This window comes from Ailuropoda melanoleuca, chromosome 5, assembly GCF_002007445.2.
Source record: "Ailuropoda melanoleuca isolate Jingjing chromosome 5, ASM200744v2, whole genome shotgun sequence".
NCBI lineage: Eukaryota > Metazoa > Chordata > Mammalia > Carnivora > Ursidae > Ailuropoda > Ailuropoda melanoleuca.
This window is the reverse complement of record NC_048222.1, coordinates 101,314,517-101,331,828: the sequence shown is the minus strand read 5'-3', so window position 1 is coordinate 101,331,828 and position 17,312 is coordinate 101,314,517. Positions and strand designations below refer to the sequence as shown.

Below are 17,312 nucleotides of genomic sequence, written 5' to 3'. Positions count from 1 at the left end.
GGGAGAGGAAGAAGCAGGCTCATAGCAGAGGAGCCTGACGTGGGGCTCGAACCCATAACACCGGGATCACGCCCTGAGCCGAAGGCAGACGCTTAACCGCTGTGCCACCCAGGCGCCCCTAACTCATACTTTTCATTCATGTATTAAAATACTGTTCTCTTTGTTCATCTTTGCAGAGATTTAGAAATGATAATTATTTGTCACTTGTTTCTTTTGTTCTTTAAGTTTATTTTCCTATTTACTGATCAGGTTTTTAACTAAAGTTATCAAGGATTCCATGCACTTCCAAGGTTAGGGATAACATCAATCTCAAGACTCAATTCTTTTCTGTCTTCACTGCTTACAGACAGGGAACACAGTCTCTTCAGCCTGGACCTATGTAGAAGAATTTGGAGAAAATAAACAGGTAAGAAAAAGTCTTTTAGGAATATTAAGTGATATATTTAGTTTTCAGAAAGCCAGTTATAAATTATTCTTCTTATGGTTATAAGAAGAAATATTTAAAATTGTCTAAAGAAGCTTGTGAAATATTTGATTATAATAGCTTTGTTAATTATAGATTCATTAAGCAAGGTTTTAAAAAGTTAATCTGGTTTCCGTATTTCAGGTTTTTCTCAAAGCTTGTAGCATACTAGTGTATATTGTGAACCACCACAGATGGTAAACAGTATTTTAATGTGGATGTTGTTGGAGTGAGTGTGTTATATGTAGATTATTCAGCATTTCTCAAGCTTATCTGAAAATCATCTATTTTTTGAACTAATAAAACCACAGTTATTGTTGATAGAATTTAGAATAAAATTTATTTACTAGGATTCATTCACTCTTTAGTTTTTTCAACATGGTACCGAGAGGATAAGTTTTAGTAGGATGTTAAATGTCATTTATAGTTTGAATAAAGATTACTGTCATTCGAACTCCTTTTCACATGTTGAGCAAAAAGAATGTTGTAGTTCCCTGGGTAGAATCCATGTACTAGTTCTGGGTTTTTAAGTAAGCTGTCGTCATCTTTCTGTACCTCAATTTCCTTGTTGTTAAAGAGGAAAATAATAGTATTTGTTTTGTAAGGCTTTTATAAGGATTAAGTAGTGCTGATGTTGAATAGTTATTTTTGGCACTTAGTACTCAATAAATATTAACTCATTAATAGAACTCATACTTCACATACAAGGAAAGGTATTTATTATGCTTGAGGCTTATAACTTTATTTTTGTACATCTTAATCTTAACATAAAGATTCAAATATGTGATGATATTCTCAGAAATACCTTTTCTTACAAGATTCTATAGTTCAAATTTTGAATTATGAGGACTAATTTTACTGATAGAAATGAAACTTGAAAAGAGTTGCTGTCTTTCCTAAGGCTTTTATCTTCTCTTCACTTTTGCCCAGCTAGTGTTTCTAGTGAGCTGCAGTTTTTGAGCCATACTGAAACCTAGGTAAACTGTAGCACTCAGATCATAATTTTCTCTCTTATAGGTTGCTTTTCTATTAATCTCTTCCAAATGGTTTAGAAACTATCTTTAAAGGAATTTGCCATAATCTATTAACAAAGGTAGCAAACTGGAAGCTCTGGATATGGTTTGTTAGGTCTCTTTGGTTTTTTGAAAGGAAAGCAACTAGATTTAATTTCAGTACAAATATCTAGACACCTGTTTTATTTCCATTTGGTCCTCTTTGAGTTCTTTTTTCATTTGTTTGTTACATCTTAGCCTCTGAGGGCATTGGAATTTGTAATCACTGTGTTTAACATAGTTCAAGAATATTTCTGTATGTTTTTAATGTTTCCCTATTACATATTAGCCCCATTAAAAGTTCTTCCCAAAGCGATTTACAAAGTTGTTCAGTGAAACAACTGTTTCTAAGGTCAAATGAGTTTGGGAAAAGCTGTGTACTACATACTGCCCTGGGAAAAATCATAGTGCTTATCAGCATATTGAAAATCATCGTAGTAGCAACCTGTGTAAGTGTTAAATCCAGTTTTACTAAATTTTTTTCAAGATTTATTTAGCTAATAGATTCTTGTTTTGAGGTACTTGAATTGTACGGGGATATAGGTTGGGAAACACTGAAACTAACTCAAAGAAACACTTGGGTTTTGTTTATAACCTTATCAAGGTATAATTGAAATACGATAAAGTGCACATTTAAAGTGTACGCTTTGGTCAGTTTTGATTTATGTATACATCTGTGAAACGATATCACAATCAAAAAAACGAACATTTCTGTCACCCCTATTAGTAGTAACCTGTTCCTCCTTCTATCTTCTTTTCCAGGCAACCACTGATCTGATTGTTGTTACTATAAATTAGTTTACTTTTTCTAGAATTTCAAACCTTTGTTTTTGAAAGCTTAAATTGCAATCTTTAGATAATTTAGATGAAGCAGTAGTAATTTCTTAAAAATAAAAGTACAGGTATCTGACAATTATGTTTATGAAAATTATTATATACTCTCAGTTTCAACAGTAAGAATTTAAAACTCAAATCACTCTTTCAAAATTATATAGAAAATATATTGTAAATTTAAAAAATACTTCAGTTAAAAACAAAAGCAGATGATTTTTTCCCCAAAACTGAATCTGAAAAATATAATTACTCTAGTAAAAACAGAGAACTAACCAACTAGAACTTTATAAGAAAGGATTTAGAGATAATAACTTTCATTCTTATCGAGCCACCATTACTAAGATTAGCATACTGAAAGCCTCCTAAAAATCATCTTAAAACAGAAAAACTGACCTAAGCTACTCTGTGAGCCTAGTCTTAGGGAAAAAAATTGGTCATTTCATGTCTACTTCTAGCTCTTTGCTGTCAGTTGCCTATAGCAAAAATTAAATAGAGGGTAAAAATACCTTGTTTTGGTCAAAATTTAATTGTAAAAGTAAATGAGGTAAAAATGCCAGTAAATTTGATAATAACTTAAGTGTTCTAGCCAAAAATATCACTTAAAAATTTCTAGTTAATGATTTTTAAATATGTCATAGGTTATAAGTTGTTTAAATAATTAGCAATTTTGAAAATTCCTTCCTCTGCTTTACAGTTAGTTCTTAATAATTCTGTACTAGGATGGAAAGTACAAAATAAATTATAAATGTCATTTACACTATTATATAGATTTTTTAAATCTCTCTTTGAACCCAGCCATGTTTTATGTTCTGCATATATACAACGCTGTGTTACCAAGTGTTAACACTTGGGCAGATGAAGTTCAGTGAAAGAAAGTTACTGAGTTATTTCAGTTGTGGCCTATTTGAATGTTAGAAATTGAAATAATAAAATGGTGAAATGAAATTTTTAAAAAAAATTTTAACAAAAATCCTATAGAAATCTGAAAAAGTACTTAAAATATGTATTAAAGGTGTGGGATATGTATTAAAGGTATGGGAAATTTGTTTCACAGATCAAAATATCATGTGCTTCATACTCATACACTGCTTTTGGGAGGCTAAAACAGTATAGCTGTCTTGGAAAACCATATAGTTGTCTCAAAAAGTTAAACATAAAATTACCTTATGATTTCTAGTTATTTGCTTCAGAGAATTGAAAGCATATGTTGATTTCTAGTTATTTGCTTCAGCATGTTGATTTCTAGTTATTTGCTTCAGAGAATTGAAAGCATATGTCCACATGAAATTTTTTTTTTTTAATTTTATTTATTTATCAGACAGAGAGAGACACAGTGAGAGAGGGAACACCAGCAGGGGGAGTGGGTGGGGGAGAAGCAGGCTTCCTGCTGAGCAGGGAGCTGGATGCAGGGTTCCATCCCAAGACCCTGGGATCACGACCCGAGTCGAAGGCAGATGCTTAAAGACTGAGCCACCCAGGAGCACCCCACATGAAATTTTGTACACATTATTCCTTAGCAGCATTATTCATAACAGCCAACAGGTAGAAAAACCTAAATGACCATTGACTGATAAGTGGATAAACAAAATGTGGTATATTCACCAGGGGATCTAAAGAGGAATGAAGTTCTGATATATACTATAACATGGGTGAAACTTGAAAACAAATGCTAAGGAGCTAGTTAAAAAAAGATGACATGAATTGTATGATTCCATTTGTATCAAAAATCCAGAATATGCAAATCAATAGAAACAGACAAATTAGTGGTTGCTGGAGCTGGGGGAGAGAAAATAGCGTAGTGACTGCTAATAGGTAGAGGGTTTCTGTTTAGGGTGATGAAAATGCTCTGGATAGTGGTACTGGTTGCACAACTTTGTGAATCTATTAAAAACCACTGAATTGTACACTGAAGAAGGGTACATCAAAAAGAGGGAGTAGATATGAAGGTAGAACTTAAATAGTTAAGGAGAAGAAAAAAATAGTTAACAAGGAGAATTATGAGGAATGTACTTATGGAAAATTAAAGAGTATGGTCAGAAACAAACCAGAAGAAAAAGATAGCCAAAATAAGTATAAGAAGACACTTTGAACTCAATTTAAAGTCTCCATTAAGGGTTTCCTCCGTCTTTATATGAAGCAGAAAAGCAGTTGGAGAATCCATGATGTTTGGTCAAGATGTGTAAGAGAATTGGAAACAAACAAAAAAGACACAAATGGAGTAAAGCAGTGCACATCCATTGCTTAGATTTTCACTAAGAAGCATATTGATGGTGTTTATCTCTTGTGTCGGACAGAGAAAGGTAGTCGACGGAATTATCACTTACAGAAGTGGGACTGACAAAGAGGTGGCGAATGTGCTGCCTTTTCTGCCCTTGCTCCCAGGGCAGTGGCACAACAGTTACTCTGCTCATTCTAGCTGCAGCTTCCGAACCTTGGGAATCCGGGGTCCTTTTAGCCATTACTGCTTGATTAGAATTGGCACTTAAGGTTAAGCCTATTTGCTATATAGATCAAAGTTACTCTATGAAAATGTTTGTATTCGTTCAAGTTATGAATGTGAAATTGTAGACGATTTGATCAAAATGCTATCTCTAATCATTATATTAAAGCAAGTGACTTTATTTATTTATGCAAAAGGGCCTTTTCTTCAAATGAAATTCTTTGATAACATTTAGCATATAAAATGGGAATGCAGAGCTGTGTGGGTTGCATTGGGAAATGTGGGGGTAAGTAGGTATAATAAGCGCAGCCAGATAGCTTAGAGTACCATGTACTGTATTTCTACCCCGTGTCTGTAACAACCTCTTGAGACACTTTCCCCAACCCAGTTTTGAGAAGATTTCCAGAGTGAAAAAGCTTGGTCAAGTAGAAATAATACTTTCCTAGGAATTAGGAGACTTAATTTTTAACATGTTTTTCTTCATTTAACTGTGAGAGTATCCAACAGTAACTTAATCAACCGTCTTTTGTCTGTGTCATTCTTCAGTGAAAGAGGTTGTTGGTGGAATTAGAGACTTCTGAGGACCAACCTACCCCGGGTTATGATTTTAAATTAGAGGATTTGATTAAAAATTTTATTAATATCAACAATCAGAAGTCAAACCAGTAAAAATGAGCAAAAGGCTTGAATACATCCTTTACTAAAGAACATGTTCAAATGGGCAACTAAACACATTATTAGTCATGAGAGAAATCCAAATTAAAACCAAAATGAGATACCATTTCACATCACTGGAATAGTTATGATTCAAAACACTGGCAATACCAAATGTTGGTGAGGATGTGGAACAACAACCAGAGCTCTCGTATTTTACTGGTAGAAATGTCAGATGGTTACATTGAAGAACTGTTCAGCAGTGTCTTGTCTGCCCTATGACCCAGCAGTTTCATTCCAAGTTATTTACCCAAAAGAAATGAAAACATATATCCATAAAAAGACTTGTATGAGAATGTTCATCACAGCTTTATTCATAATAGTCAAAATTTAGGAACAACTCAAATATTTTATCTGTCAACAGGTAAATGGATAAAAAATGTTATAGTGCACACATAAACAGAATACTGCTGAACAGGTAAAAGGAGTAAATGGACACACACAACATAATGAATCTTAGAAAGTATATGGAGAGAAAGGAGCTAGGCTTAAAATTTCTTTAAAAATATATTTTGTATGAAGTCTAAGAACAGAAATCTAAGCTATAGTGAGAAATCAGAAAGTGGTTGCCTCCAACAGAAGGGCTATTACTGGAAAGGAGCACCAGGGCCTTCTGGATTGATGGATATGTTTTATAGCTTGTTTTAGGTATTGGTTGCCTAGGTTTATAGAGTTATCAGAACTCATTGAAGTGAATACATAGGATGTATGCATTTCACTGTATGTAAATTGTACCTCAATTTAAAAAGTATTAATACAGTTGAATAATTCTTGGTGTAAAACTTAAATTCTGAAATTGGCTCTATCATTCCCTTAAGAAGGGGAAAGGGGAGGACAGATCCAAGTCTGAGGCAGAAACAGTGGGATTGAAGAGCTAAGGATATTCATTGGGAAGAAAAACCAGGGGTGGGCAAGTAAGTATATGCTAGGAATTCTGACTCACTTATCAATTTATTTCATAAAACTCCGCGACGCTTTCTGATTTTTATTTTCTGTGATATATATTGTATGTTAGATCTAAGGAAAACATGATTCATCTAGGCTTATGTCAGTAGTTACTATCTTAAGTTTGATATGTATTGTATTTTCTAATTACCCAGATTTTTTCTGAATATATTTAGATTCTTGTAATAAAATTTATTTTTGAAATGCTTGTAAAATCTTATGATTTTCCTAGTCTTCGTAGTATTAGGGGGAAATTTTTTTCTCTTGATTTATCCTGTATGAATGAGGTCATCAGAGTCAACTTTTAGTTTTGTATTTTAATTTAGTTTCTTTAGAAATGTGAGAAGACAACAGTTGATTAGTGTATTTTTAAATTAAAGGTTTACAGTAGGAGACTATTTAAAATGCCCATTTTTAGACCTAAGTACTATGCCAGTAGCCAATTGTCTGGCTATCTTCTTTGTGAATTCCCTGACAATCTCTCTTTTATCTACGTTTCAATGAATAGGCTGCATTAACTGTTGCATGGGTATAAACCCAAAGTGTGAAAGTGATTTCTCTGAAAACTACGTTTTCCCCACCTATAGAAGTATAACTAGTTAAAGATATGCTCTTCTAGATCATATTGTCTATGACCACATTGTTAAAAATTGAAAGAGCTAATTGTATCATAGATACGTGTCTAATAAGGAATTGACTGTATTTGTTGAATATTCTTTAGGAGGGGAGAATCAGAAATTATTTTTTAAACAATTAATTTGAATTATAGGAGCACTAGGTTTCTGTTAATACTAAATACCATACCCTTCAGGCGTAGTAGATCCTTTAAGAAAAACAATTCTGTGATAACCTACTTATCCTACTTTGAATATTAGAAAAGCAAATGGTATCAAAATAATTCCTTACCAGTTTCAAAATACTGAAAATATTTTGAATTGGATATTTTAAATGTATTTGTCTTCTTGGAACAGACTGCTTTTATTGATTCTATGGTACCATTAATAAAAATAAAAAGATTATAAAATTAATCAAGTTAGAGTTTTACAGCGCTAGAAATTAAACCTATATTTAACTGATTTTTATTTTTTCCATTTTTTTTCTTAACTAGGTCCTTACTGATGTTGCTTGAGCTTATTCTCCTGCAGTTGATCTCATTCCTGTTGGCTAAATATTAAGTCCCATGACAACCTTAAGTTAATGCTCATATGTTTTAGGCCTCATCTATAATACCAGGAAAATGCAGAAAAAGCTTGACTTGTACATTAGATTACCTAATTCCTTTTCTTTCATTCCTAGAAACACCATAACTTTTATAAATAATCATTTTATAGTCATTGTTAGACCCTTGGCTTAATCTACCCTAAAGAACATAGTTGAGTTTTTGGAAAGTACAGGATTTACAATTTGGTCTTTCATATTCATACACACATATAAACATTACAATTAATGAAGCAGGAAATTATTGGTGCATAAGATGAATGTTTATTGTAGAGTAGTACTATTTCAAATATAACTGGTTTTTAAAAAAATAATTTGGCTTTAATTTTTGGATTTTTCTATACTATAAGTTGATAGTTTCTTGAAGTTTATTTTATAAACATGATTCATTTTACTGTTTTATGGTACAAGTAGGAACTCTAATGTTAAATTGGTGTATTGAGTTATACAGATGTTTATATTAGTATTTAAATAATGAAATATTGGACAATTAGTTTACACCAAATGTTTTTGCAGTCCGGAGAAGAATGTTTCTGCTGGTTTGATGCCTAATACAGTATCAAAAAAAAAAAAAAAAAAGCAAATATGAATTCACTGTTTTTTTATCTTTTCTTCATGGACTACCCCTTACATCAGAACCAAACTTAAAAGGAGCTGCATTGTGGAACAAGAGAAATCAGAGGTTCTCACTTTTCTGTGATCAGAAACACACAACACAATGAATAGATATGCAAGTAAAAGATATCCAAGAATTCATTCTAGTAAGATCTCAAATGTTGTGTCAGTGAAAGAAACTCCTAGGACTGACTGATAAAACTATCAGGATTTGCAATGCTGTGAATGTTGAAACAGTCTTTACCAGCAAAATAGTAATAGCAGGATTTTGAATGTTAGAACATTATGTTAAACTGTGATTATAGTTTTAATGCTTTGTCTCTTTGAATTAAATTTGTATCCATAAAGATGTGCAGCATAATTGTTCATGTATTTATTTACAGACTACAATTTCCGTCGCAGCTCAATAAATAGTCTTTCCCCTGTTAGTGCTACTCTCTCTTCTGGGACTCCCAGCGTGCTTCCTTATACTTCAAGGCCTTATTCTTACCCAAGCTATCCCTTGTCACCAACAATATCACTTGCTAATGGCAGCCATGTTGGACAGCGACTACATATCTCCAATCAGGCCTCATTCTTCTGAAGAAGATATTGTAAACATGAGTATGAAAGTTTCTTTGTAAAGCATGCAAATTAAAATTCTGTTTTAGAATCGGGTTTGCACATTTGGTTTTAAAATGATAAATAGATATTTATTTCAGCATAGTAAACATCAACCATAATTCAGAATAACCTACAGTTGGAGAACTTATAAAAATGCTAAGTTTAAAAAGCTATTCAGTGGTTTCTCTTGATAAAGTTATAGCAAACTACTCTTCTTTTTAAACTTTTGAGATTTTAAATACTTCTAATTCCTGAGTGGGCAGTAGAACTTAATAGTTTATGTTAAATTTTGCATAATAACTTTGCCAAATAGCATTTCACAAACATTTAAGCACTTGCAAACAATGGTTACACTAAAGTTGATTACCAAGGATCACTATCTGTATTAGAGATTGTAACAGTTATATAACCAGAAGCATCTAACTATTATGTAGAAAGAAATGAAGGGCAGAAAGATTAAGATACAAATTTTATGCAGTACTAAAGGAAAAGCAGTCTACCATTGTGGTCCTTGAAAATAACTATAAATATTTTAGTTAATTATTTGTTATAGAAATAAATTTTAATTTTGCTGTTAATGTATTTCAGGTTTTTATAGTTATGCTTCTTTTGTGTTTTTGATATTCATTGTATAGTTGTTTGAATAATAAGTGTTACATACGGTTTTTTAATGTTGAAATCATGTGTTGTTTAATTTTTGTACTTGAATTCAAATTCTTTGACATTAAATATGTGATGCTTCTAATATGCATGTGTTTTCTTTTTATTAGTATACACAAAAAAGTTAGCTCTCACCATCACCTTGACCTTTTCATAGGCTAAGTGTCTTCGTGGGACGAAAGCAAAGCATATTGCAGACAAAAAATTGTTAGTTTTATGAAACAGTAACCAAAAACCTTTTCAGGAGCCAATAGAAATATTTTGTTGATGAAGCCAGTGAAGTTTCCTTCTTTTACTTTTGAATATTTAGTGAATCCAGTCATTTTGACTGTTTAATGGTTTGATAATGTACATTTATAATGGATTTCTAATGATGGTTTACATAATTGATAATCAGGGACAAAAATTTTTTCACTGTAAGATACCAGAAGTTAACTTTGTTGATTAACTCATTATGTAGCAGCATAGAACATGGGATTTGCATATATAGAATATGAAGTGGTTGCAAATATTTCTTCTACTACCTTTAGTTTCTAGCAGAAGTTATATGGAGGGTAAATTACAGTTGACCCTTGAACACACAGGTTTGAACTGGACAGGTTCACTTATACAAGGATTTTTTATACAGTACAGTACTATAAATGTATTTTATGATTTTCTTAATAACATATTCTTTACCTTTATTGTAAGAATACATTATATAATACATATAACATACAAAATATGTGTTAATAGACTGTTTATGTCATTCAGATCAACAGACTCTTAGTAGTTAAGTTTTGAGCAAGTCTAAGGTTTATGTGGATTTTTGACTTATGTGGGGGCCAGGGGGGCAGTTGGTGCCCCTAACCCCTGTGTTTGTTGTTCAAAGGTCAACTGTAGTCTCATTTTTTTTCACCCTCTATAGAATGCTCGTTCCATATAACCATATGCAGTACTTAACTTTCCAGGTTGCTACCTTAGATTTTCTAATTTAAATGAGCATAGATACTGTACTTAACCAAAATTAATTTTTTTCCTGACATAGATTGTATAGATCTTGCAGTTTAATTACCATGACTTACAGGTCATATCACTCCTTTGGCAAGCACATAGAATGTTTATTTAGTCAGCTATTGTGCTAATACCCTTGAGATATGGAGGTGACTCAGATTCCAAACCAAAAGAAAACACATTAATACAGTTTTTCATAGGAATTTTGTAATGGCCCAAATAATCATAATTACAAGTTACCACATAGCATTTTCATTAAAAAACAAACCCACAAACAATTGAGAGAGCTTACCAGCCGCTGTATTTGGAGATCCATAGTAATATGATAAAAAATATGTAAGCTTTGGCTATCATATTGTATTACCACTTCTGCCAAGTAACAGTTCTTTGAACTTGAAGACAGTTTTTGATCTGTCTGGGCTATATTTTTTCATCTGTAAAGTGATGATGCACACCTTATAATGTTAAAAACACCTGGCAAGTAGAAGGCGCTCAAATGGTACCTGATATTATTTGGGTATAATTATATAAATCATACACTATTTGTACCACTCTTTCATCTCTTCTCCCTTCAAGCAGAAATCTAGAAATCAGTACATTCGTGTCAAACACTGTCGCTTTATATATTATAGATGAACAATTAATTTTGTTCATACTGCACATGAAATTTCATTTGGCTTGTGAACATAGCTGCTTATTATTCTTATAGGCTATATAAGGCCTTTGATTCAAATAAGGGCTTCCCTACTTGATTCATCACAAACTTATGGATAAGCCTCTTAGCTATTTGATATAGCTCACTGGTCAGGGAAACAATTCTTAAGACAGTCCTTTATCAAATTCTCAGTGCAACTTTGTGCGAGGGACCGTGGCTGAGATGTGGAGTAGTAGGTCCTATTATGTAACGATGATCTATTTTGCATAAAACCCCTTGTAAACAGATCAGAAGGCTATGCAGAAAGCTTAACCTTATTTCTCTAGCTTAATTCCTTTACAGTTTTACAGTGGGAAAGAATTCTTTAACTATGACTTAAAATCTAGTAGCCATAATAGAAAAGGTTGTTAAGTTCTATTTAAAAAGAAAAGCGTGCATGGCAAAGTACCACATGTCAAAAGACAAATGACAAACTTGAACAAGAATTGCAGGTTATTTTTACAAAGGGCTAATCTCTAATATTTTTAAGTATCGATAAAAGACCATCCACTCAAGGGACACCTGGGTGGCTCAGTCAGGTAAGCATCTGACTCTTGATTTCTGCTCAGGTCATGAGCTCAAGGTCATGGGGTCTAGCGCCTTGTTGGGCTGTGTGCTCAGAGTCTGCTTGTCCCTCCCTCCACTCGCACTCACTCATTCTCTCAAAAAATCTTTGAAAGAAATACCATCCATTCAAGAGAAAAATGGATAAAATAGGCAGATGACAGATGGCCCTTAAATGTGTAAAAAGATGCTTTATCTCACAAGTGTAAACTAAAAGTTCAGATTTGAAGAAATTCACAGGTTTGATAAAGTTTTGGTAAGATTTTAATGAAGCATTCTCATATATTACTGCTGGAATTATAAATTGGTATAATTCATATAGAGCAGTTGGGCAGCTCTTGTCAAAAATGACAAATACTTCAGTCTTTTGACCCTGCAGTCCTAATTCTGGAATATATTTGCGTGTGCAAAATGATATAGTTTGGTGATTCATTGAAACATTTTTTATAGCCCAAATACCCATCATTAGGGGACTGATTAATACATTTTTTGGTGTATATTAAGAAGTACAAAAAGAGACACTCTTTATTCCTATATAGAAAGAGATAATGTTAAGTGAAAAAGAGCAAGTTTCAGAAGTATGTGTGTAATATGCTGTATTTTGGAATAAGAAGAAATTTGTGCTTATATTTACATACCAACCCGTGGAAGACTATAGAAAAATCAATTATGAGAAAGCAGATAAAATCATACTTTAAAAGTTCCCTTTACTCCAGGCACAGTATGATTTCTTTTCTTCTTTTCTTTTCCTTTTTTTCTTTTCTTTTCTTTTCTTTTCTTTTCTTTTCTTTTCTTTTCTTTCTTTCTTTCTTTCTTTCTTTCTTTCTTTCTTTCTTTCTTCTTCTCTATCATCTATCATTTATCTATGTGTGTCTATCAACTGTCTTTTTTTAAAGTAAGACATATAACTGTTTTCAGAAACACAGTGAAGATCTCTAGTGAACCATAGTCTGAACACAAGTACGTTAGGAGAAGCTACGCTGATCACTGACTGACCAGAATTTGGGTTTTGAGTAGGGATCCAGGGTAAAATACACCCAGGTGGTAAATGCAATGCAACAATGCAAGCAGCTATGCACTTGACTGTGGTTTTTTTTTTAAAGATTTTATTTATTTGTTTGACAGTGACAGCCAGTGAGAGTGGGAACACAAGCAGGGGGAGTGGGAGAGGAAGAAGCAGGCTCCCAGCGGAGAAGCCTGATGTGGGGCTCCATCCCAGAACGCCGGGATCACGCCCTGAGCCAAAGGCAGACGCTTAACGACTGCACCACCCAGGCGCCCCTGACTGTGCTTTTGACTCTGGGTCCAATGTCCTTGAAATATGTCACTATGAAGCATTTATAATCTCTGATAGGAAAAACATACTGAAGAAGACCCCTAAAATTTGGAATAAGGCTGGGTTCTCTGAAAAATAGTTTGCCTTTCTGAGAAACAGCACTTAGCTGTTAGAGACTATTATGAACTGGGTTATTACTTGATCACCAAATTCATAAAGCTGAACATATCCAGTAGCACTGCTGTCAAGCAGAAATGATGTACTACAGTCAAGTATTTTTCTTGCTATGCTGCCATCCGTTAATCTCTTGTACCATGGAGGGTTTGTAAAATAGGTTGGCCAAGGGGAGAAAAAATGGGAACCTAGTATTCTAAGAATAATGGAAGTCACCCAAATCCAAAGCTCTTTACACATCCTCTAGAAACTATCCAGAGCAATAACAAAGGCAAATAAGACCACATATGATCCACACCTTCAGCATAACGAGAGAACGCTACAATTTGCAAAATAGCTGTAAGTAAAAATAAATATGGGCATCAAATTCCAGGAGAGTTAATTTTTTGAGCTCTTGATACAACCCTTCATGGAGAGCAAGAGGTGTGTTGAGAGTTATGGAAAACTACATAGAAAAGAAAACAAGAGTAGAGGGCCTAAGGCTGCTCCAACAAGGAAGTCCATCCCAAAAGTGAAAATACTTAAAAAAAAATTCTGATACGTACAAGAAGCCTTGGAAAGGCAATGTTTCTGGGGACGGGAGGTTCTTCTTTTGTTTAATATGTCATAGGTATAGGTGATAAGGTAATTCAGATCAAGACAGATTTAACAGGGGTTTATATAAGCTAAGTGTCTCTCCATATTTAAACACAGTGACCTTTTATACCATGATACTGACATTCCAAAATCAGCAATAGAAGCCACTCTCAGAAAGATAGGAACAGTAGCACTGCTATCAAGTAGAAACACTGTCATCTCTCATCCCTAATTTAAGAGTTCATCCTCGATGATCTCATGTATTCAATATGTAGACTCCTTATATTCACTCATTCAGCAGATACGTGTTTTATCCCTACCTATTCCTGTTGTAATTAGTGTGGATGAGCATATATGGTCTGTCTGGCAGGACTGACTGGCCAATATGTCAAAGCTCCCTCAAGGTCAAAGCTTCCAGATCACTTGATAACAGAGATATTACTGAGAACCATCAGTGTCCACACCAATACCCAGCCCTGAATAAATACGGTGAACTCCAGTATTGCACAAAATCCTATACAGCACAAGGTGAAACACCTCAGCTCTGATTAGGTAGTTAGGTACTCATTACCAAAGGGCTCTGTAGAATGTTCTTCAACGATAGGTAATTCTTAAAAAGCAGGCTTCAGAGAACATTGGAGAGAGGAATGCAAACTGAACTGTCACCCACGGAAGGATCTTTGACCCTTGAATTGGCTGCCTGGGGTAGCTTATGCCAATTCCACTGGAGTATCTACTGCCTGACCTTTCAAATACCCCAGTACAAGCACTGAAAGAGTAGGTAGTGATCTTAGGCATTGCATCTGGAAAATACAGTGTGTGAACTAGGAAGAATCGTTCTCTAAGCAGAGAAGGGGAGCATGGTATTCCAGTTAGAAAGATCATATACGTAAAGACGGCACTGCGAGGCGGCAGAGCACGTGCAGGGAAGGAGAAGTTTGGAGGGGCTGGAGCGTACAGCGCAGGACTGGCAGAGGGATGAGAATGAGGAGGGAACCTGGCCTAAGCCTGGAGACGGAGGTGGGTGTTAGGGCGCGAAGGGCCTTGTGAGCCCTGTTGCGGGACTCGTGCGTTATTCTGTGGCTCATGGGAAACCGGGTGCCGAAGAGCCTGGAATAGAGAAAAGAACGATTATTGGCATTTTAGAAAGGCGGCTTAGAAGACAAGTTGGCGACGGTTGAGGCCTTGAGAAGGAGAGCCGGGTTAGGAAGGCATTCCAGTAATCCCGGCGATCGATGACAACAGCCAGGGCCGTGATCGAAGACAGCTGGAAATGGCTGGATGGAGAAGTGGGGGAAGCGGGAGGAACCCCGCAGCAGCTTTTCTCCCTGGTGAGGTGAGGGGGTATGCTGGGTCGGACAGACTGGCAAGTAGCTTCATCTGTGCGCTTCTTGATTCTCTCCTGTACTGTGAGGGGTGGAGGCTTGAAACTGCATTTCCAGGCTCTTTTGCCCCTGTGGTTCCGGACTTGATTTAGATTCCGCTGATGAGCTTTGGGATTTGGAAGTGAGGTAGAGGCTATCCCCCTACGGTTCGGCGTGCCGGGGGGAAACGTTGGAGACATGTGCGTGCTCCCGGTGGCGGGCGCCCCTGTTGCTGTCCGCTCTGCGGGGGCGAGGCGGTGCCACGTGGAGGCGGCGTCTGTGCGCCCGAGTAGCACTGCACCTGCTGCACGTCGGAACTGCGGCTCCGAACTGACTGTGACTGGGAAACCTCAGCTGTCCGGTGGTGGCTCCTGACTTCGAGTTCTGTCTAGCAAATCGTGTAAGCGCTCACTTTCCCGTGTTGAATCCGTTCCTGGGGGAACTATCTAGAACGGCTCCTGTTTCCTGCGCTGAAAGAGTGGGTGAGTCCCTCCCTCCCTGTCCTCCCTACCGGGCAGCCTTCTCCACCAAGTGGCCGGCTACTTCCATCACTCACCGAGTATCTGAAATTTTGAAAATCTTTGCGCAAAAGTGAGCTGTAGGAGTGAAGAGTGTGTAGTTCAACGTCGATGAACTATATCTAGGGAAAATGCTTAAACATTTGGCAAAGAAATACCATTATATTCTTACCTATGAATGGTCGAAACAAAAACCCCAGATGGATGAACGAATAAGATGTTGAAAGTTGAACACATGAACATGGACGCTCCACGACGGGCGAATTGTCCCAGGCATAAAACGAGCCTCAGAATGTCAGAGCCTTGTAGGAACCGGTCCAAGCTCCCTCACCTTCTCAGCCATCCCACGTACTCTCGCTCTAAGTAAGAGAACCCATGGCTATTCTCGCGGCAAAGCAGAAGGAGGACGTTTCCTGCTTCACGTTGCTTTTTGTTGGAGGCCTGGGGGAAGGAGAAAACAGGAGCCTTTCCTCTTCACCTAGTTTTGTCCGAAATTTCCGCAAAATACTGCACCTCAGTGGCCACTGACTCCAAGGTGGCTTTTCTCACAAGCCCTTGTCGGGTGAGGGATTTGTCCCCAGCAAAAGAAATGACCCTTTCAGGTCTTTATCTTTCTAGAAGTTTTTTACCTTAGTTTTCCTTCAGGGGGCAACATCCTCCAGTTTATGAGGACAGAAGCATGAAACCGCGCAGTATCAGCCCTCTGGCTTGGTAAAGATTGCAAGGGCTTTTGGAAAATACAAAGTTACAAATGCGTTTGCTTGATTCCTAGTCTATAGTTCTTGGATGAAGGACAATTATATCCTCATACTTTTTTTTTTTTTAATAAAAAAGGACTTTAAAAGAATGTGTGTTCTCTTAAGTCAATCTCAGTTGACCATATGTGTAATATGTATTTTACACCCAGAGCTGGGAAGGCCCACATGATCTAAAAGCATAACTGACCACCTGCTATAATTTGTCTGAAGAGCTGGATGGAAAGAGCTACCAGGAACCGGGGAAGAGGTGGAAGGAATGAAACATTCGGGGAGGAGTACAGTGGGGATCACCATTCCTCATGCATTTCATCAGTCAAAACGTACTGGCTGCCTCTTACGTGTGAGGCATTGTGCTATGTGCTAGGGATACAAAAGTGAAAAATAACAGTGTTTCTGATTTTGAATTTATTTTTTAAAGATTTTTTATTTAGTAATTAGAGAGAAAGAGCACAAGCGGGTGGGGGGTGGTGGAAGAGGAAGAAGCAGGCTCCTTGCTAAGAAGGGAGCCGGATGTGGGACTTGATCCCAAGACCCTGAGATCACCACCTGAGCCGCAGGCAGTTGCTTAACCAACTGAGCCACCCAGGTGCCCCTGACCTTGAGTTTAAAGAGAAAAAAATTAATGTTTGGCAATAAAACATTTTAAAGATTTCTTTCAATCTGATTTTTAAAAATATTTGTTTTTCAGAGAGATCAATGGGGCCCATCATTGTCCTCTCACTTTATCTTTGGGTCTCCAGAGGAGAGATCACTTTTACTCTCTTCATACTTTGCCTGGTTTTCCACCACCAGATGGCAGCACCCAGGGAGGCCTTTGCCAGATCCTCGCTTGCCTTGACTTTCTGATAGCA

The 17,312-nt window shown here is 36.1% G+C and overlaps 1 protein-coding gene across 4 annotated transcripts in view; it reads left to right on the top strand.

Moving 5' to 3' along the window:
- The window catches only part of RBM46 (RNA binding motif protein 46), a 51,100-nt gene extending 41,634 nt beyond the window's left edge, over positions 1–9,466 (top strand). For 2 of the 4 annotated variants that reach the window (XM_019809709.2, XM_034661484.1), the window contains exons 5-6: positions 347–406; positions 7,557–9,466. In XM_019809709.2, coding sequence (XP_019665268.1) covers positions 347–402 — 56 coding nt within the window. In that variant the 3' untranslated portion in view covers positions 403–406; positions 7,557–9,466. The remainder of the gene's footprint in view (positions 1–346; positions 407–7,556) is intronic. The other 2 variants (XM_034661487.1, XM_034661485.1) reach the window with 2 other exon arrangements.
- The last annotated feature ends 7,846 nt before the right edge of the window (positions 9,467–17,312 follow it).